The sequence below is a fragment of the Lagopus muta genome, chromosome 19, assembly GCF_023343835.1.
Source record: "Lagopus muta isolate bLagMut1 chromosome 19, bLagMut1 primary, whole genome shotgun sequence".
NCBI lineage: Eukaryota > Metazoa > Chordata > Aves > Galliformes > Phasianidae > Lagopus > Lagopus muta.
In genome coordinates this window covers 1,502,951-1,523,852 of record NC_064451.1, presented here as the reverse complement: position 1 = coordinate 1,523,852, position 20,902 = coordinate 1,502,951, and the positions used below count along the sequence as shown (strand labels likewise).

At 60.5% G+C, this 20,902-nt stretch overlaps 1 protein-coding gene across 3 annotated transcripts in view; it reads right to left on the bottom strand.

Annotated features, from left to right (window-relative positions):
* LOC125702693 (uncharacterized) overlaps window positions 1–20,902 on the bottom strand; it is a 166,647-nt gene that overhangs the window by 103,409 nt on the left and 42,336 nt on the right. Inside the window, exons 1-6 of one of the 3 annotated variants that reach the window (XM_048966305.1) lie at window positions 16,711–18,375; window positions 16,305–16,679; window positions 15,682–15,876; window positions 10,749–10,847; window positions 5,208–5,306; window positions 4,585–4,779 (exon numbers count right to left, since the gene is read on the bottom strand). In XM_048966305.1, coding sequence (XP_048822262.1) covers window positions 4,585–4,779; window positions 5,208–5,306; window positions 10,749–10,847; window positions 15,682–15,831 — 543 coding nt within the window. In that variant the 5' untranslated portion in view covers window positions 15,832–15,876; window positions 16,305–16,679; window positions 16,711–18,375. Of the gene's footprint in view, window positions 1–4,584; window positions 4,780–5,207; window positions 5,307–10,748; window positions 10,848–15,681; window positions 15,877–16,304; window positions 16,680–16,710; window positions 18,376–20,902 lie in introns of those variants that run through there. The other 2 variants (XM_048966303.1, XM_048966304.1) reach the window with 2 other exon arrangements.

Genomic DNA, 20,902 nt, shown 5'->3' with positions numbered 1-20,902 from the left:
GAACAGGAACCTATGCCTAACTCTAAAACATGAACAAGAACCTACTCCTAACTCTCAAACATGAACAAGAACCTACTCCTAACACTAAAACGTGAACAATAACCTAATCCTAACACTAACACTAAACTTAACACTAAAATCAACAAGTAAACCAGGGACGGGGACTTAACAGGGTGAAGTTGGAGCTGGGGGCCCGCAGAATTGGCTCCAGAGGAGGAGCAGATGGTAACTCATGCCACCCAGCTAATGCTGGGGGCGGGGGCCGCGCAGCGGGTAAGGAGCCGAGCGCCTGGACCAGCGATGGCGGTGGAGCTGTGACGGCGCCCATGCGGGGCCTGGCACGGTGGTGTGGTGCCAGGCCAGCTGTGCCGCAGGCGGATCCACCTCCATGGGCTCATCCGGAGGCGGATCCACCTCCATGGGCTCATCCGGAGGTGGATCCACCTCCATGGGCTCCACGGAGGTGGTCACAGCGCTGGTCCAGGCGCGATGGAAACGGACTCTCTTCTCCTTCCTCCTCCGCTTGATGGTCAAGGCGGCCCCCCTCCTCCTCTTCGCTACTGGGGCCCCCAGCTCTCCCTTCCGATGGGAAATAGGGCAAGCTTCACCCCTCGCTCTCTTTGCTCCTGACATGGCTGCCAGAGCTCACAGAGGCGAGTGCGTTGGCCGGGGCAGCGGTGACCAAGGTGACGGCTGTGATGCGGCGAAGGTTCTAAAATGGCAGCCGCACTGCTGCCAATGGCGTTCCACATAGCATGAGGAGGGGGCTGCAGGACAGGGCACGGGACGGCAGCTAGAAGGCGCTCCCTGTGCCCAGCGGGCAGCCCTTCTCTGCGGCAAGCAAGAGGCCACAGAGGAGCCGGCCCCGAGAAAAGGGCCCTCGGCCTCCTTCATCCTCTCCCTTCTTCCACACGGGAATCTCTTGGGGCTGGCACACGCAGCACACAGCGCCATGTTCAGGGGCCTCCCGAGCCCAGCGCCAACAACAGCAGGCTCCAAAGCGCACCTCACCACGCCTGCCTCCTGGCACACACAAGCTCCGCTTTCCACCTTAGCATCCAGCGCCTCCTCTTGCGCCTCACGGCTGCGGATTCAACCATTCCCTACCAGAAATACGGCCAGCTGCATTTTCATTACAATCACTCTCACTCCATTCCACATCCGCGCACAATGCTGGCACACACACGGGGCCACCCTGGCTCACCGATGCTTCGCGGGGACCCACACAACAGCATGAGCCAAGCAGGCAGAAACGTGCCGGGCTCCTGACTGATGGCAGTCTTACAATCTCCCTCTCCCTCCCCCCACTCTACTGAGGCAGCACTTCTCCCAAGCAACAAACACAATCACACACAACGGCAGCCCTGGCTCGGCCCAAGAAGGGACGTCCACAGCAAGCACATCTTCACAAACCTTCTTCCAGCTCCGCACCCTCCGGCCAACACAGCACCCGGGCGCCTTGCTCCACCGCCCGCCCGGGCTTTGCTGCCTACAACCAGGCCCTACGGGGCCTCCTCCTTCGCACACCCCAAACACCAACAAAGCTCCGCACTCGCACGGCCTTCCCTCACAGGAAGCTGCCCCCCGACCCCGCACCACTCGCCGGCGCCGCACGCATCGCCTCTGCGTGCCGGCAGCACCGCCAGCTCCTCCCCCGAGCGCCCCTCCATGCCCCCGCACCCAGGCCCGACCCCGCTCCCAGCACACAGCCCGCTCCTCCCGGCCCCGCTCACCGGCCCGGCGCCGCCGTGCCGCGCTGCCCCGGAAGTGCTCTCCGCCGGCACCAAGCACTTCCTGCCCCGGCCCTACCAACCGCCTGCGGCGTCACGTTGCTAAGGCCGGCCTGGGGGCGGCCCGGGGCCTGGACGAGGGGGAGGGGCAGCTGGGGGGGGGCCGCTGCCGGATTCCCCTCGGGTGGCGCCGGCGGCATGCGACTTGTCTTCTTCTCCTTTTCTGCCTTTTCCCTTTTCCCCCTTTTGCTTTCCTTTGCCTTGCTTTTCTTTGCCTTGCTTCTCTTTTCTCTTCCTTTCCTTTTCTCTTTCTCTCTTCCCCTTCACATTTCCCTTTTTCTTTCCTTTCATTTCTTACTTTCTTCTCCTCCCCTCCCCGCCCCTCCCCTCCCCTCCCCGCCCCTCCCCTGCCTTCCGTTTGCTTTCTGTCCACACGCAGTCTGCACATCTCCAATGGACATGCCTGGAGAAGATCACCTACGCAGGCAATAAATGGCTTGTGCTGTGCTTCACTGCTTTGTGCTCTTGAAAGACTCTGATTTGTTTTGCCCTTTCCTAGGTATCAGGAGGGCCCGGCTGGCTTTGCTGCGGAGCCTTATCACCCCACAGTCTGAAGACTTGGGGGAAAAGCCCAGCAGCTCCGTAGCTGCCAAGGGAAGACTTCATGCCCTGGCCTTCATACAGCCCGGCTCTCCCCGCTCTGCTCTGCGCTCCTGCCATCCCCTGCAGCCCCTGTGCTGCCACAAACACGAGCGCGGCTCGGGCCCAACGCCCTCCCTGCTGCACGCCCTCTCACGGCCCCAGGTGCTGCACCCACACCACTGCCCCAGCCCCGCAGCCCTCCTGCCCGCAGCGCAGCCCCACGCACCGGGCTCGGCCCCAGCCCCCAGCAGCTGATGGAGGTGACTCGGCCCCCGCTGCATCCACACCCAAACCTAACACGCACTAACCGCTCCTCAATACTCCCTTTCCCTCCTTTGCAGCCAGCTCCTTGGCTGCACGCAGCCCGACAATCCGCTCTTTCCTCTCCAGCAGTGCAGCAGGCAGGCGGCCAGGCAGGCAGGCAGGCAGGCAGGCAGCAGAAGGCAGTGCCGTGTAGCACGCTGGACCCAGTGCACCGTGCAGGCTCCTTCGTGGATGGAGGAAGACGCCGACGCGCCAAGCCAAAATGGCAGGCAGACACTCTTGACGTGCGACCTCTGCTCTCCTCTGCTCTCCTCTCCTCTCTCGGGCTCCGGCTCACCAAGGTGCCCTCGCAGCACCCAGACGCTCCACACGCGCCGCTGCCCATGACGCGCTCCAAGCCACTGCAGCTGAAGCAGCGCAGCACGGCTCGCTGCCCTCCCGGCTCACGCCTGAGCTCTGGGCCCGAGGCGCGCTCACCTGCAGCCCTCCCGCTGCCCTCTCCTCCTGCCCCACTCCCAGCGCTGCTCTTCACACCAGCCCACCCGCACTTGAACTCCTCGCGGCTCAACGGCAGCCTGACGTGCAGGCCACGGCTGCCCGCAGCTGCAGCTGGCCTTCCCAGGGCAAGCAGGAACAGTCAGTGCTACACAAGGCTGAAAAAGCCACCAGGGAAGCTGGAGGGACGAGCTCAAGGGGCTGAGTGCAGGGACACCTGGCTTCCTCGCGCGCTGCTTCCTCTCCTTTTCTTTCTCTCACGCCTCACAGAGCAAGCTGATGCTCACACGCTTCGCTCGCACTTACGCTTTGGCTGAAAGGCCACCACTGGGCAAGACCAGCATGGAAACGCGGGAAAAGCAGCTCCATCGCCAGGGAGGGACGTGAAGCCGGCCCGTTCATCGCCCTGCCACTGCCAGCCCAAGCCAGGCATGTTTGGACCAGCTACTGAAAGAGGCAGCACCAGGTCTAAAAGCTTTCTTTCCCTTTTATTTTAAACTAAGGGATTTGGGTTGCATTCTGTAGATACGTCAACAGACAAGAAAATAGGCTGGATACCGCTCAGGACCAGCGACATGCGCTAAGTTCACCTCATCATCAACATTCTGAAACAGCTATCGAGCTGAAGGACCCTGAAGGAATGCAGCATCCCCAGCTCTTGCCACACATGAAATCCCGCACAGGCAAAGTCCGATTTCTTGGTCGCGCATCAGAAGCCCTTCCAGCTTCCTCAGTTCCTCTCCAATGTCCGGGCAAGGGAAAGCACGGCCACGCCACAAAACCAGACGGACAGTGCGCTGCCTTTGGAGCACCTCTCAGCCAGCATTCCAGCTGCTTCCTTTGGCCTTGGAGGCTTAGCGCTCAAGCCCTCACCGTTTCTTTTGGCTTTCCTTCTTGGCTTTCTTGCTTAGCTGTGCAGCACTTGCCTTTGGTTTCTTCACCGTCTCCCAAGTCTTAGACTCCAAGCCGTCCCAGTCCTACACGAATCAATTCACCAACAGTCAAGTCAGGGAACTTTCTGACAATTGCCCCACAGCTCGCTTTGGGAGCTCAAGTCACCTGACTGGGCAGCTCTGGGTGCCAGTGCTGCACATTGCCTTCCTGACATCAGGGCACAACAGAAACTCCACCTCTGTCTTCTTCCCAAAAATCCCACGTCACCTACAGTCTACAGGCCTTGCCTGCAAGGCAGTCCCTGCACAGGGGGATGCCCTGCCTGCCACTCACAGCCCACAGAGGCAGCAGCAGCAGCACCACGATAAGATGAGCTTGCACCTCCAGGCTCCTTGCGTGCCACCACGAACAGCACGCACGCCCAAGGAAGCACAGAACAAACTGCCGCACCCTCAGCAATGCCGCGGCGCGCTACCGTAGGCAACGGCTCCAGCTGCTTCCCTCCCAGCCCATTGCCTCAGCATTTCTATCAACCTCTATCAAACAGAGCGCTACTTACTGTCTCTGGGCACTTGGGAACTGGCAGGGTTATGGCCCACACGCACACCAGCTGGAAAACGGCTCCAAACAAGAGGCCGGAGCGCAGCACGTTCTCCATCAGCGTGGGCTCAGGGACCTCAGGGGGCGAGAAACGCACTTCAGCGGCCATAGCGCACACAGCCTGCTGCTCTGCTGCTCTCCAGGAGGCTGCTTTCTACAAGGGGCAAACGAGAGCCATCATTCCATTCGTGCGCTCCGACGCTGTGACTTCCTGCTAGCAAAAACTCCCAGCCTGACTCACAGACGTGCTCTCAAGATAGCCTTGGTCTTCCGACCCAACCACAAGGAGGGACGCCAAACTTGCATTTCAGCCAGAGCTGAACAGGCAAGAATCAACTTCTCCCTGAGCTTGATCGCACACGCACGACCACTGTCTCATGAACACCAACAACAAGAGTATTCCTACCATCAGCTGCGCATTTGCATCTACCTGGCTACGTACGTCTTCACGGCCTTGCTGCTGCTGTGCCGGACGGCACCAAGCACAGCAATAAAGCACGCAGAAAGCCCATCTGCTGAGGACAGGGGCATGAGCTGGGCTCACGCCTAAGCACTGCTTACTGCAAAGGAAGGCACACCTACCTGCCAACGGCCACGCACGATGCTCGAGACACAGTCACACACTGTTCTCCTGAGGCCCAACGCAACGGCGCAGCCACTCACACTCTGCTCCTCGACGGTCTGCAACACAAAAGTCACAAGCTGCAAATTCAATCCATCCAAGATGCCATCAGGCCTCCGTGCTCACGGCACTCGCACTCATGTCTTCGCATCATCAATCAGGCGTGTGCTTACCGAGTGAGCGCTGCTCACTGCCACCCAACAGGAGCAATCGACCCCTAACTGTCAAGTATGAACAGGAACCTATGCCTAACACTAAAAGACTACAAGGAACCTATGCCTAACTCTAACAGAAGAACAGGAACCTATGCCTAACTCTAAAACATGAACAAGAACCTACTCCTAACTCTCAAACATGAACAAGAACCTACTCCTAACACTAAAACGTGAACAATAACCTAATCCTAACACTAACACTAAACTTAACACTAAAATCAACAAGTAAACCAGGGACGGGGACTTAACAGGGTGAAGATGGAGCTGGGGGCCCGCAGAATTGGCTCCAGAGGAGGAGCAGATGGTAACTCATGCCACCCAGCTAATGCTGGGGGCGGGGGCCGCGCAGCGGGTAAGGAGCCGAGCGCCTGGACCAGCGATGGCGGTGGAGCTGTGACGGCGCCCATGCGGGGCCTGGCACGGTGGTGTGGTGCCAGGCCAGCTGTGCCGCAGGCGGATCCACCTCCATGGGCTCATCCGGAGGCGGATCCACCTCCATGGGCTCATCCGGAGGTGGATCCACCTCCATGGGCTCCACGGAGGTGGTCACAGCGCTGGTCCAGGCGCGATGGAAACGGACTCTCTTCTCCTTCCTCCTCCGCTTGATGGTCAAGGCGGCCCCCCTCCTCCTCTTCGCTACTGGGGCCCCCAGCTCTCCCTTCCGATGGGAAATAGGGCAAGCTTCGCCCCTCGCTCTCTTTGCTCCTGACATGGCTGCCAGAGCTCACAGAGGCGAGTGCGTTGGCCGGGGCAGCGGTGACCAAGGTGACGGCTGTGATGCGGCGAAGGTTCTAAAATGGCAGCCGCACTGCTGCCAATGGCGTTCCACATAGCATGAGGAGGGGGCTGCAGGACAGGGCACGGGACGGCAGCTAGAAGGCGCTCCCTGTGCCCAGCGGGCAGCCCTTCTCTCCGGCAAGCAAGAGGCCACAGAGGAGCCGGCCCCGAGAAAAGGGCCCTCGGCCTCCTTCAGCCTCTCCCTTCTTCCACACGGGAATCTCTTGGGGCTGGCACACGCAGCACACAGCGCCATGTTCAGGGGCCTCCCGAGCCCAGCGCCAACAACAGCAGGCTCCAAAGCGCACCTCACCACGCCTGCCTCCTGGCACACACAAGCTCCGCTTTCCACCTTAGCATCCAGCGCCTCCTCTTGCGCCTCACGGCTGCGGATTCAACCATTCCCTACCAGAAATACGGCCAGCTGCATTTTCATTACAATCACTCTCACTCCATTCCACATCCGCGCACAATGCTGGCACACACACGGGGCCACCCTGGCTCACCGATGCTTCGCGGGGACCCACACAACAGCATGAGCCAAGCAGGCAGAAACGTGCCGGGCTCCTGACTGATGGCAGTCTTACAATCTCCCTCTCCCTCCCCCCACTCTACTGAGGCAGCACTTCTCCCAAGCAACAAACACAATCACACACAACGGCAGCCCTGGCTCGGCCCAAGAAGGGACGTCCACAGCAAGCACATCTTCACAAACCTTCTTCCAGCTCCGCACCCTCCGGCCAACACAGCACCCGGGCGCCTTGCTCCACCGCCCGCCCGGGCTTTGCTGCCTACAACCAGGCCCTACGGGGCCTCCTCCTTCGCACACCCCAAACACCAACAAAGCTCCGCACTCGCACAGCCTTCCCTCACAGGAAGCTGCCCCCCGACCCCGCACCACTCGCCGGCGCCGCACGCATCGCCTCTGCGTGCCGGCAGCACCGCCAGCTCCTCCCCCGAGCGCCCCTCCATGCCCCCGCACCCAGGCCCGACCCCGCTCCCAGCACACAGCCCGCTCCTCCCGGCCCCGCTCACCGGCCCGGCGCCGCCATGCCGCGCTGCCCCGGAAGTGCTCTCCGCCGGCACCAAGCACTTCCTGCCCCGGCCCTACCAACCGCCTGCGGCGTCACGTTGCTAAGGCCGGCCTGGGGGCGGCCCGGGGCCTGGACGAGGGGGAGGGGCAGCTGGGGGGGGGCCGCTGCCGGATTCCCCTCGGGTGGCGCCGGCGGCATGCGACTTGTCTTCTTCTCCTTTTCTGCCTTTTCCCTTTTCCCCCTTTTGCTTTCCTTTGCCTTGCTTTTCTTTGCCTTGCTTCTCTTTTCTCTTCCTTTCCTTTTCTCTTTCTCTCTTCCCCTTCACATTTCCCTTTTTCTTTCCTTTCATTTCTTACTTTCTTCTCCTCCCCTCCCCGCCCCTCCCCTCCCCTCCCCGCCCCTCCCCTGCCTTCCGTTTGCTTTCTGTCCACACGCAGTCTGCACATCTCCAATGGACATGCCTGGAGAAGATCACCTACGCAGGCAATAAATGGCTTGTGCTGTGCTTCACTGCTTTGTGCTCTTGAAAGACTCTGATTTGTTTTGCCCTTTCCTAGGTATCAGGAGGGCCCGGCTGGCTTTGCTGCGGAGCCTTATCACCCCACAGTCTGAAGACTTGGGGGAAAAGCCCAGCAGCTCCGTAGCTGCCAAGGGAAGACTTCATGCCCTGGCCTTCATACAGCCCGGCTCTCCCCGCTCTGCTCTGCGCTCCTGCCATCCCCTGCAGCCCCTGTGCTGCCACAAACACGAGCGCGGCTCGGGCCCAACGCCCTCCCTGCTGCACGCCCTCTCACAGCCCCAGGTGCTGCACCCACACCACTGCCCCAGCCCCGCAGCCCTCCTGCCCGCAGCGCAGCCCCACGCACCGGGCTCGGCCCCAGCCCCCAGCAGCTGATGGAGGTGACTCGGCCCCCGCTGCATCCACACCCAAACCTAACACGCACTAACCGCTCCTCAATACTCCCTTTCCCTCCTTTGCAGCCAGCTCCTTGGCTGCACGCAGCCCGACAATCCGCTCTTTCCTCTCCAGCAGTGCAGCAGGCAGGCGGCCAGGCAGGCAGGCAGGCAGGCAGGCAGCAGAAGGCAGTGCCGTGTAGCACGCTGGACCCAGTGCACCGTGCAGGCTCCTTCGTGGATGGAGGAAGACGCCGACGCGCCAAGCCAAAATGGCAGGCAGACACTCTTGACGTGCGACCTCTGCTCTCCTCTGCTCTCCTCTCCTCTCTCGGGCTCCGGCTCACCAAGGTGCCCTCGCAGCACCCAGACGCTCCACACGCGCCGCTGCCCATGACGCGCTCCAAGCCACTGCAGCTGAAGCAGCGCAGCACGGCTCGCTGCCCTCCCGGCTCACGCCTGAGCTCTGGGCCCGAGGCGCGCTCACCTGCAGCCCTCCCGCTGCCCTCTCCTCCTGCCCCACTCCCAGCGCTGCTCTTCACACCAGCCCACCCGCACTTGAACTCCTCGCGGCTCAACGGCAGCCTGACGTGCAGGCCACGGCTGCCCGCAGCTGCAGCTGGCCTTCCCAGGGCAAGCAGGAACAGTCAGTGCTACACAAGGCTGAAAAAGCCACCAGGGAAGCTGGAGGGACGAGCTCAAGGGGCTGAGTGCAGGGACACCTGGCTTCCTCGCGCGCTGCTTCCTCTCCTTTTCTTTCTCTCACGCCTCACAGAGCAAGCTGATGCTCACACGCTTCGCTCGCACTTACGCTTTGGCTGAAAGGCCACCACTGGGCAAGACCAGCATGGAAACGCGGGAAAAGCAGCTCCATCGCCAGGGAGGGACGTGAAGCCGGCCCGTTCATCGCCCTGCCACTGCCAGCCCAAGCCAGGCATGTTTGGACCAGCTACTGAAAGAGGCAGCACCAGGTCTAAAAGCTTTCTTTCCCTTTTATTTTAAACTAAGGGATTTGGGTTGCATTCTGTAGATACGTCAACAGACAAGAAAATAGGCTGGATACCGCTCAGGACCAGCGACATGCGCTAAGTTCACCTCATCATCAACATTCTGAAACAGCTATCGAGCTGAAGGACCCTGAAGGAATGCAGCGTCCCCAGCTCTTGCCACACATGAAATCCCGCACAGGCAAAGTCCGATTTCTTGGTCGCGCATCAGAAGCCCTTCCAGCTTCCTCAGTTCCTCTCCAATGTCCGGGCAAGGGAAAGCACGGCCACGCCACAAAACCAGACGGACAGTGCGCTGCCTTTGGAGCACCTCTCAGCCAGCATTCCAGCTGCTTCCTTTGGCCTTGGAGGCTTAGCGCTCAAGCCCTCACCGTTTCTTTTGGCTTTCCTTCTTGGCTTTCTTGCTTAGCTGTGCAGCACTTGCCTTTGGTTTCTTCACCGTCTCCCAAGTCTTAGACTCCAAGCCGTCCCAGTCCTACACGAATCAATTCACCAACAGTCAAGTCAGGGAACTTTCTGACAATTGCCCCACAGCTCGCTTTGGGAGCTCAAGTCACCTGACTGGGCAGCTCTGGGTGCCAGTGCTGCACATTGCCTTCCTGACATCAGGGCACAACAGAAACTCCACCTCTGTCTTGTGCCCAAAAATCCCACGTCACCTACAGTCTACAGGCCTTGCCTGCAAGGCAGTCCCTGCACAGGGGGACGCCCTGCCTGCCACTCACAGCCCACAGAGGCAGCAGCAGCAGCACCACCATAAGATGAGCTTGCACCTCCAGGCTCCTTGCGTGCCACCACGAACAGCACGCACGCCCAAGGAAGCACACAACAAACTGCCGCACCCTCAGCAATGCCGCGGCGCGCTACCGTAGGCAACGGCTCCAGCTGCTTCCCTCCCAGCCCATTGCCTCAGCATTTCTATCAACCTCTATCAAACAGAGCGCTACTTACTGTCTCTGGGCACTTGGGAACTGGCAGGGTTATGGCCCACACGCACACCAGCTGGAAAACGGCTCCAAACAAGAGGCCGGAGCGCAGCACGTTCTCCATCAGCGTGGGCTCAGGGACCTCAGGGGGCGAGAAACGCACTTCAGCGGCCATAGCGCACACAGCCTGCTGCTCTGCTGCTCTCCAGGAGGCTGCTTTCTACAAGGGGCAAACGAGAGCCATCATTCCATTCGTGCGCTCCGACGCTGTGACTTCCTGCTAGCAAAAACTCCCAGCCTGACTCACAGACGTGCTCTCAAGATAGCCTTGGTCTTCCGACCCAACCACAAGGAGGGACGCCAAACTTGCATTTCAGCCAGAGCTGAACAGGCAAGAATCAACTTCTCCCTGAGCTTGATCGCACACGCACGACCACTGTCTCATGAACACCAACAACAAGAGTATTCCTACCATCAGCTGCGCATTTGCATCTACCTGGCTACGTACGTCTTCACGGCCTTGCTGCTGCTGTGCCGGACGGCACCAAGCACAGCAATAAAGCACGCAGAAAGCCCATCTGCTGAGGACAGGGGCATGAGCTGGGCTCACGCCTAAGCACTGCTTACTGCAAAGGAAGGCACACCTACCTGCCAACGGCCACGCACGATGCTCGAGACACAGTCACACACTGTTCTCCTGAGGCCCAACGCAACGGCGCAGCCACTCACACTCTGCTCCTCGACAGTCTGCAACACAAAAGTCACAAGCTGCAAATTCAATCCATCCAAGATGCCATCGGGCCTCCGTGCTCACGGCACTCGCACTCATGTCTTCGCATCATCAATCAGGCGTGTGCTTACCGAGTGAGCGCTGCTCACTGCCACCCAACAGGAGCAATCGACCCCTAACTGTCAAGTATGAACAGGAACCTATGCCTAACACTAAAAGACTACAAGGAACCTATGCCTAACTCTAACAGAAGAACAGGAACCTATGCCTAACTCTAAAACATGAACAAGAACCTACTCCTAACTCTAAAACATGAACAAGAACCTACTCCTAACTCTCAAACATGAACAAGAACCTACTCCTAACACTAAAACGTGAACAATAACCTAATCCTAACACTAACACTAAACTTAACACTAAAATCAACAAGTAAACCAGGGACGGGGACTTAACAGGGTGAAGATGGAGCTGGGGGCCCGCAGAATTGGCTCCAGAGGAGGAGCAGATGGTAACTCATGCCACCCAGCTAATGCTGGGGGCGGGGGCCGCGCAGCGGGTAAGGAGCCGAGCGCCTGGACCAGCGATGGCGGTGGAGCTGTGACGGCGCCCATGCGGGGCCTGGCACGGTGGTGTGGTGCCAGGCCAGCTGTGCCGCAGGCGGATCCACCTCCATGGGCTCATCCGGAGGCGGATCCACCTCCATGGGCTCATCCGGAGGTGGATCCACCTCCATGGGCTCCACGGAGGTGGTCACAGCGCTGGTCCAGGCGCGATGGAAACGGACTCTCTTCTCCTTCCTCCTCCGCTTGATGGTCAAGGCGGCCCCCCTCCTCCTCTTCGCTACTGGGGCCCCCAGCTCTCCCTTCCGATGGGAAATAGGGCAAGCTTCGCCCCTCGCTCTCTTTGCTCCTGACATGGCTGCCAGAGCTCACAGAGGCGAGTGCGTTGGCCGGGGCAGCGGTGACCAAGGTGACGGCTGTGATGCGGCGAAGGTTCTAAAATGGCAGCCGCACTGCTGCCAATGGCGTTCCACATAGCATGAGGAGGGGGCTGCAGGACAGGGCACGGGACGGCAGCTAGAAGGCGCTCCCTGTGCCCAGCGGGCAGCCCTTCTCTCCGGCAAGCAAGAGGCCACAGAGGAGCCGGCCCCGAGAAAAGGGCCCTCGGCCTCCTTCAGCCTCTCCCTTCTTCCACACGGGAATCTCTTGGGGCTGGCACACGCAGCACACAGCGCCATGTTCAGGGGCCTCCCGAGCCCAGCGCCAACAACAGCAGGCTCCAAAGCGCACCTCACCACGCCTGCCTCCTGGCACACACAAGCTCCGCTTTCCACCTTAGCATCCAGCGCCTCCTCTTGCGCCTCACGGCTGCGGATTCAACCATTCCCTACCAGAAATACGGCCAGCTGCATTTTCATTACAATCACTCTCACTCCATTCCACATCCGCGCACAATGCTGGCACACACACGGGGCCACCCTGGCTCACCGATGCTTCGCGGGGACCCACACAACAGCATGAGCCAAGCAGGCAGAAACGTGCCGGGCTCCTGACTGATGGCAGTCTTACAATCTCCCTCTCCCTCCCCCCACTCTACTGAGGCAGCACTTCTCCCAAGCAACAAACACAATCACACACAACGGCAGCCCTGGCTCGGCCCAAGAAGGGACGTCCACAGCAAGCACATCTTCACAAACCTTCTTCCAGCTCCACACCCTCCGGCCAACACAGCACCCGGGCGCCTTGCTCCACCGCCCGCCCGGGCTTTGCTGCCTACAACCAGGCCCTACGGGGCCTCCTCCTTCGCACACCCCAAACACCAACAAAGCTCCGCACTCGCACAGCCTTCCCTCACAGGAAGCTGCCCCCCGACCCCGCACCACTCGCCGGCGCCGCACGCATCGCCTCTGCGTGCCGGCAGCACCGCCAGCTCCTCCCCCGAGCGCCCCTCCATGCCCCCGCACCCAGGCCCGACCCCGCTCCCAGCACACAGCCCGCTCCTCCCGGCCCCGCTCACCGGCCCGGCGCCGCCATGCCGCGCTGCCCCGGAAGTGCTCTCCGCCGGCACCAAGCACTTCCTGCCCCGGCCCTACCAACCGCCTGCGGCGTCACGTTGCTAAGGCCGGCCTGGGGGCGGCCCGGGGCCTGGACGAGGGGGAGGGGCAGCTGGGGGGGGCCGCTGCCGGATTCCCCTCGGGTGGCGCCGGCGGCATGCGACTTGTCTTCTTCTCCTTTTCTGCCTTTTCCCTTTTCCCCCTTTTGCTTTCCTTTGCCTTGCTTTTCTTTGCCTTGCTTCTCTTTTCTCTTCCTTTCCTTTTCTCTTTCTCTCTTCCCCTTCACATTTCCCTTTTTCTTTCCTTTCATTTCTTACTTTCTTCTCCTCCCCTCCCCTCCCTCCCCGCCCCTCCCCTGCCTTCCGTTTGCTTTCTGTCCACACGCAGTCTGCACATCTCCAATGGACATGCCTGGAGAAGATCACCTACGCAGGCAATAAATGGCTTGTGCTGTGCTTCACTGCTTTGTGCTCTTGAAAGACTCTGATTTGTTTTGCCCTTTCCTAGGTATCAGGAGGGCCCGGCTGGCTTTGCTGCGGAGCCTTATCACCCCACAGTCTGAAGACTTGGGGGAAAAGCCCAGCAGCTCCGTAGCTGCCAAGGGAAGACTTCATGCCCTGGCCTTCATACAGCCCGGCTCTCCCCGCTCTGCTCTGCGCTCCTGCCATCCCCTGCAGCCCCTGTGCTGCCACAAACACGAGCGCGGCTCGGGCCCAACGCCCTCCCTGCTGCACGCCCTCTCACGGCCCCAGGTGCTGCACCCACACCACTGCCCCAGCCCCGCAGCCCTCCTGCCCGCAGCGCAGCCCCACGCACCGGGCTCGGCCCCAGCCCCCAGCAGCTGATGGAGGTGACTCGGCCCCCGCTGCATCCACACCCAAACCTAACACGCACTAACCGCTCCTCAATACTCCCTTTCCCTCCTTTGCAGCCAGCTCCTTGGCTGCACGCAGCCCGACAATCCGCTCTTTCCTCTCCAGCAGTGCAGCAGGCAGGCGGCCAGGCAGGCAGGCAGGCAGGCAGCAGAAGGCAGTGCCGTGTAGCACGCTGGACCCAGTGCACCGTGCAGGCTCCTTCGTGGATGGAGGAAGACGCCGACGCGCCAAGCCAAAATGGCAGGCAGACACTCTTGACGTGCGACCTCTGCTCTCCTCTGCTCTCCTCTCCTCTCTCGGGCTCCGGCTCACCAAGGTGCCCTCGCAGCACCCAGACGCTCCACACGCGCCGCTGCCCATGACGCGCTCCAAGCCACTGCAGCTGAAGCAGCGCAGCACGGCTCGCTGCCCTCCCGGCTCACGCCTGAGCTCTGGGCCCGAGGCGCGCTCACCTGCAGCCCTCCCGCTGCCCTCTCCTCCTGCCCCACTCCCAGCGCTGCTCTTCACACCAGCCCACCCGCACTTGAACTCCTCGCGGCTCAACGGCAGCCTGACGTGCAGGCCACGGCTGCCCGCAGCTGCAGCTGGCCTTCCCAGGGCAAGCAGGAACAGTCAGTGCTACACAAGGCTGAAAAAGCCACCAGGGAAGCTGGAGGGACGAGCTCAAGGGGCTGAGTGCAGGGACACCTGGCTTCCTCGCGCGCTGCTTCCTCTCCTTTTCTTTCTCTCACGCCTCACAGAGCAAGCTGATGCTCACACGCTTCGCTCGCACTTACGCTTTGGCTGAAAGGCCACCGCTGGGCAAGACCAGCATGGAAACGCGGGAAAAGCAGCTCCATCGCCAGGGAGGGACGTGAAGCCGGCCCGTTCATCGCCCTGCCACTGCCAGCCCAAGCCAGGCATGTTTGGACCAGCTACTGAAAGAGGCAGCACCAGGTCTAAAAGCTTTCTTTCCCTTTTATTTTAAACTAAGGGATTTGGGTTGCATTCTGTAGATACGTCAACAGACAAGAAAATAGGCTGGATACCGCTCAGGACCAGCGACATGCGCTAAGTTCACCTCATCATCAACATTCTGAAACAGCTATCGAGCTGAAGGACCCTGAAGGAATGCAGCGTCCCCAGCTCTTGCCACACATGAAATCCCGCACAGGCAAAGTCCGATTTCTTGGTCGCGCATCAGAAGCCCTTCCAGCTTCCTCAGTTCCTCTCCAATGTCCGGGCAAGGGAAAGCACGGCCACGCCACAAAACCAGACGGACAGTGCGCTGCCTTTGGAGCACCTCTCAGCCAGCATTCCAGCTGCTTCCTTTGGCCTTGGAGGCTTAGCGCTCAAGCCCTCACCGTTTCTTTTGGCTTTCCTTCTTGGCTTTCTTGCTTAGCTGTGCAGCACTTGCCTTTGGTTTCTTCACCGTCTCCCAAGTCTTAGACTCCAAGCCGTCCCAGTCCTACACGAATCAATTCACCAACAGTCAAGTCAGGGAACTTTCTGACAATTGCCCCACAGCTCGCTTTGGGAGCTCAAGTCACCTGACTGGGCAGCTCTGGGTGCCAGTGCTGCACATTGCCTTCCTGACATCAGGGCACAACAGAAACTCCACCTCTGTCTTCTTCCCAAAAATCCCATGTCACCTACAGTCTACAGGCCTTGCCTGCAAGGCAGTCCCTGCACAGGGGGACGCCCTGCCTGCCACTCACAGCCCACAGAGGCAGCAGCAGCAGCACCACCATAAGATGAGCTTGCACCTCCAGGCTCCTTGCGTGCCACCACGAACAGCACGCACGCCCAAGGAAGCACACAACAAACTGCCGCACCCTCGGCAATGCCGCGGCGCGCTACCGTAGGCAACGGCTCCAGCTGCTTCCCTCCCAGCCCATTGCCTCAGCATTTCTATCAACCTCTATCAAACAGAGCGCTACTTACTGTCTCTGGGCACTTGGGAACTGGCAGGGTTATGGCCCACACGCACACAAGCTGCAAAACGGCTCCAAACAAGAGGCCGGAGCGCAGCACGTTCTCCATCAGCGTGGGCTCAGGGACCTCAGGGGGCGAGAAACGCACTTCAGCGGCCATAGCGCAGACAGCCTGCTGCTCTGCTGCTCTCCAGGAGGCTGCTTTCTACAAGGGGGAAACGAGAGCCATCATTCCATTCGTGCGCTCCGACGCTGTGACTTCCTGCTAGCAAAAACTCCCAGCCTGACTCACAGACGTGCTCTCAAGATAGCCTTGGTCTTCCGACCCAACCACAAGGAGGGACGCCAAACTTGCATTTCAGCCAGAGCTGAACAGGCAAGAATCAACTTCTCCCTGAGCTTGATCGCACACGCACGACCACTGTCTCATGAACACCAACAACAAGAGTATTCCTACCATCAGCTGCGCATTTGCATCTACCTGGCTACGTACGTCTTCACGGCCTTGCTGCTGCTGTGCCGGACGGCACCAAGCACAGCAATAAAGCACGCAGAAAGCCCATCTGCTGAGGACAGGGGCATGAGCTGGGCTCACGCCTAAGCACTGCTTACTGCAAAGGAAGGCACACCTACCTGCCAACGGCCACGCACGATGCTCGAGACACAGTCACACACTGTTCTCCTGAGGCCCAACGCAACGGCGCAGCCACTCACACTCTGCTCCTCGACGGTCTGCAACACAAAAGTCACAAGCTGCAAATTCAATCCATCCAAGATGCCATCGGGCCTCCGTGCTCACGGCACTCGCACTCATGTCTTCGCATCATCAATCAGGCGTGTGCTTACCGAGTGAGCGCTGCTCACTGCCACCCAACAGGAGCAATCGACCCCTAACTGTCAAGTATGAACAGGAACCTATGCCTAACACTAAAAGACTACAAGGAACCTATGCCTAACTCTAACAGAAGAACAGGAACCTATGCCTAACTCTAAAACATGAACAAGAACCTACTCCTAACTCTAAAACATGAACAAGAACCTACTCCTAACTCTCAAACATGAACAAGAACCTACTCCTAACACTAAAACGTGAACAATAACCTAATCCTAACACTAACACTAAACTTAACACTAAAATCAACAAGTAAACCAGGGACGGGGACTTAACAGGGTGAAGATGGAGCTGGGGGCCCGCAGAATTGGCTCCAGAGGAGGAGCAGATGGTAACTCATGCCACCCAGCTAATGCTGGGGGCGGGGGCCGCGCAGCGGGTAAGGAGCCGAGCGCCTGGACCAGCGATGGCGGTGGAGCTGTGACGGCGCCCATGCGGGGCCTGGCACGGTGGTGTGGTGCCAGGCCAGCTGTGCCGCAGGCGGATCCACCTCCATGGGCTCATCCGGAGGCGGATCCACCTCCATGGGCTCATCCGGAGGTGGATCCACCTCCATGGGCTCCACGGAGGTGGTCACAGCGCTGGTCCAGGCGCGATGGAAACGGACTCTCTTCTCCTTCCTCCTCCGCTTGATGGTCAAGGCGGCCCCCCTCCTCCTCTTCGCTACTGGGGCCCCCAGCTCTCCCTTCCGATGGGAAATAGGGCAAGCTTCGCCCCTCGCTCTCTTTGCTCCTGACATGGCTGCCAGAGCTCACAGAGGCGAGTGCGTTGGCCGGGGCAGCGGTGACCAAGGTGACGGCTGTGATGCGGCGAAGGTTCTAAAATGGCAGCCGCACTGCTGCCAATGGCGTTCCACATAGCATGAGGAGGGGGCTGCAGGACAGGGCACGGGACGGCAGCTAGAAGGCGCTCCCTGTGCCCAGCGGGCAGCCCTTCTCTCCGGCAAGCAAGAGGCCACAGAGGAGCCGGCCCCGAGAAAAGGGCCCTCGGCCTCCTTCAGCCTCTCCCTTCTTCCACACGGGAATCTCTTGGGGCTGGCACACGCAGCACACAGCGCCATGTTCAGGGGCCTCCCGAGCCCAGCGCCAACAACAGCAGGCTCCAAAGCGCACCTCACCACGCCTGCCTCCTGGCACACACAAGCTCCGCTTTCCACCTTAGCATCCAGCGCCTCCTCTTGCGCCTCACGGCTGCGGATTCAACCATTCCCTACCAGAAATACGGCCAGCTGCATTTTCATTACAATCACTCTCACTCCATTCCACATCCGCGCACAATGCTGGCACACACACGGGGCCACCCTGGCTCACCGATGCTTCGCGGGGACCCACACAACAGCATGAGCCAAGCAGGCAGAAACGTGCCGGGCTCCTGACTGATGGCAGTCTTACAATCTCCCTCTCCCTCCCCCCACTCTACTGAGGCAGCACTTCTCCCAAGCAACAAACACAATCACACACAACGGCAGCCCTGGCTCGGCCCAAGAAGGGACGTCCACAGCAAGCACATCTTCACAAACCTTCTTCCAGCTCCGCACCCTCCGGCCAACACAGCACCCGGGCGCCTTGCTCCACCGCCCGCCCGGGCTTTGCTGCCTACAACCAGGCCCTACGGGGCCTCCTCCTTCGCACACCCCAAACACCAACAAAGCTCCGCACTCGCACGGCCTTCCCTCACAGGAAGCTGCCCCCCGACCCCGCACCACTCGCCGGCGCCGCACGCATCGCCTCTGCGTGCCGGCAGCACCGCCAGCTCCTCCCCCGAGCGCCCCTCCATGCCCCCGCACCCAGGCCCGACCCCGCTCCCAGCACACAGCCCGCTCCTCCCGGCCCCGCTCACCGGCCCGGCGCCGCCATGCCGCGCTGCCCCGGAAGTGCTCTCCGCCGGCACCAAGCACTTCCTGCCCCGGCCCTACCAACCGCCTGCGGCGTCACGTTGCTAAGGCCGGCCTGGGGGCGGCCCGGGGCCTGGACGAGGGGGAGGGGCAGCTGGGGGGGGCCGCTGCCGGATTCCCCTCGGGTGGCGCCGGCGGCATGCGACTTGTCTTCTTCTCCTTTTCTGCCTTTTCCCTTTTCCCCCTTTTGCTTTCCTTTGCCTTGCTTTTCTTTGCCTTGCTTCTCTTTTCTCTTCCTTTCCTTTTCTCTTTCTCTCTTCCCCTTCACATTTCCCTTTTTCTTTCCTTTCATTTCTTACTTTCTTCTCCTCCCCTCCCCGCCCCTCCCCTCCCCTCCCCGCCCCTCCCCTGCCTTCCGTTTGCTTTCTGTCCACACGCAGTCTGCACATCTCCAATGGACATGCCTGGAGAAGATCACCTACGCAGGCAATAAATGGCTTGTGCTGTGCTTCACTGCTTTGTGCTCTTGAAAGACTCTGATTTGTTTTGCCCTTTCCTAGGTATCAGGAGGGCCCGGCTGGCTTTGCTGCGGAGCCTTATCACCCCACAGTCTGAAGACTTGGGGGAAAAGCCCAGCAGCTCCGTAGCTGCCAAGGGAAGACTTCATGCCCTGGCCTTCATACAGCCCGGCTCTCCCCGCTCTGCTCTGCGCTCCTGCCATCCCCTGCAGCCCCTGTGCTGCCACAAACACGAGCGCGGCTCGGGCCCAACGCCCTCCCTGCTGCACGCCCTCTCACGGCCCCAGGTGCTGCACCCACACCACTGCCCCAGCCCCGCAGCCCTCCTGCCCGCAGCGCAGCCCCACGCACCGGGCTCGGCCCCAGCCCCCAGCAGCTGATGGAGGTGACTCGGCCCCCGCTGCATCCACACCCAAACCTAACACGCACTAACCGCTCCTCAATACTCCCTTTCCCTCCTTTGCAGCCAGCTCCTTGGCTGCACGCAGCCCGACAATCCGCTCTTTCCTCTCCAGCAGTGCAGCAGGCAGGCGGCCAGGCAGGCAGGCAGGCAGGCAGGCAGCAGAAGGCAGTGCCGTGTAGCACGCTGGACCCAGTGCACCGTGCAGGCTCCTTCGTGGATGGAGGAAGACGCCGACGCGCCAAGCCAAAATGGCAGGCAGACACTCTTGACGTGCGACCTCTGCTCTCCTCTGCTCTCCTCTCCTCTCTCGGGCTCCGGCTCACCAAGGTGCCCTCGCAGCACCCAGACGCTCCACACGCGCCGCTGCCCATGACGCGCTCCAAGCCACTGCAGCTGAAGCAGCGCAGCACGGCTCGCTGCCCTCCCGGCTCACGCCTGAGCTCTGGGCCCGAGGCGCGCTCACCTGCAGCCCTCCCGCTGCCCTCTCCTCCTGCCCCACTCCCAGCGCTGCTCTTCACACCAGCCCACCCGCACTTGAACTCCTCGCGGCTCAACGGCAGCCTGACGTGCAGGCCACGGCTGCCCGCAGCTGCAGCTGGCCTTCCCAGGGCAAGCAGGAACAGTCAGTGCTACACAAGGCTGAAAAAGCCACCAGGGAAGCTGGAGGGACGAGCTCAAGGGGCTGAGTGCAGGGACACCTGGCTTCCTCGCGCGCTGCTTCCTCTCCTTTTCTTTCTCTCACGCCTCACAGAGCAAGCTGATGCTCACACGCTTCGCTCGCACTTACGCTTTGGCTGAAAGGCCACCACTGGGCAAGACCAGCATGGAAACGCGGGAAAAGCAGCTCCATCGCCAGGGAGGGACGTGAAGCCGGCCCGTTCATCGCCCTGCCACTGCCAGCCCAAGCCAGGCATGTTTGGACCAGCTACTGAAAGAGGCAGCACCAGGTCTAAAAGCTTTCTTTCCCTTTTATTTTAAACTAAGGGATTTGGGTTGCATTCTGTAGATACGTCAACAGACAAGAAAATAGGCTGGATACCGCTCAGGACCAGCGACATGCGCTAAGTTCACCTCATCATCAACATTCTGAAACAGCTATCGAGCTGAAGGACCCTGAAGGAATGCAGCGTCCCCAGCTCTTGCCACACATGAAATCCCGCACAGGCAAAGTCCGATTTCTTGGTCGCGCATCAGAAGCCCTTCCAGCTTCCTCAGTTCCTCTCCAATGTCCGGGCAAGGGAAAGCACGGCCACGCCACAAAACCAGACGGACAGTGCGCTGCCTTTGGAGCACCTCTCAGCCAGCATTCCAGCTGCTTCCTTTGGCCTTGGAGGCTTAGCGCTCAAGCCCTCACCGTTTCTTTTGGCTTTCCTTCTTGGCTTTCTTGCTTAGCTGTGCAGCACTTGCCTTTGGTTTCTTCACCGTCTCCCAAGTCTTAGACTCCAAGCCGTCCCAGTCCTACACGAATCAATTCACCAACAGTCAAGTCAGGGAACTTTCTGACAATTGCCCCACAGCTCGCTTTGGGAGCTCAAGTCACCTGACTGGGCAGCTCTGGGTGCCAGTGCTGCACATTGCCTTCCT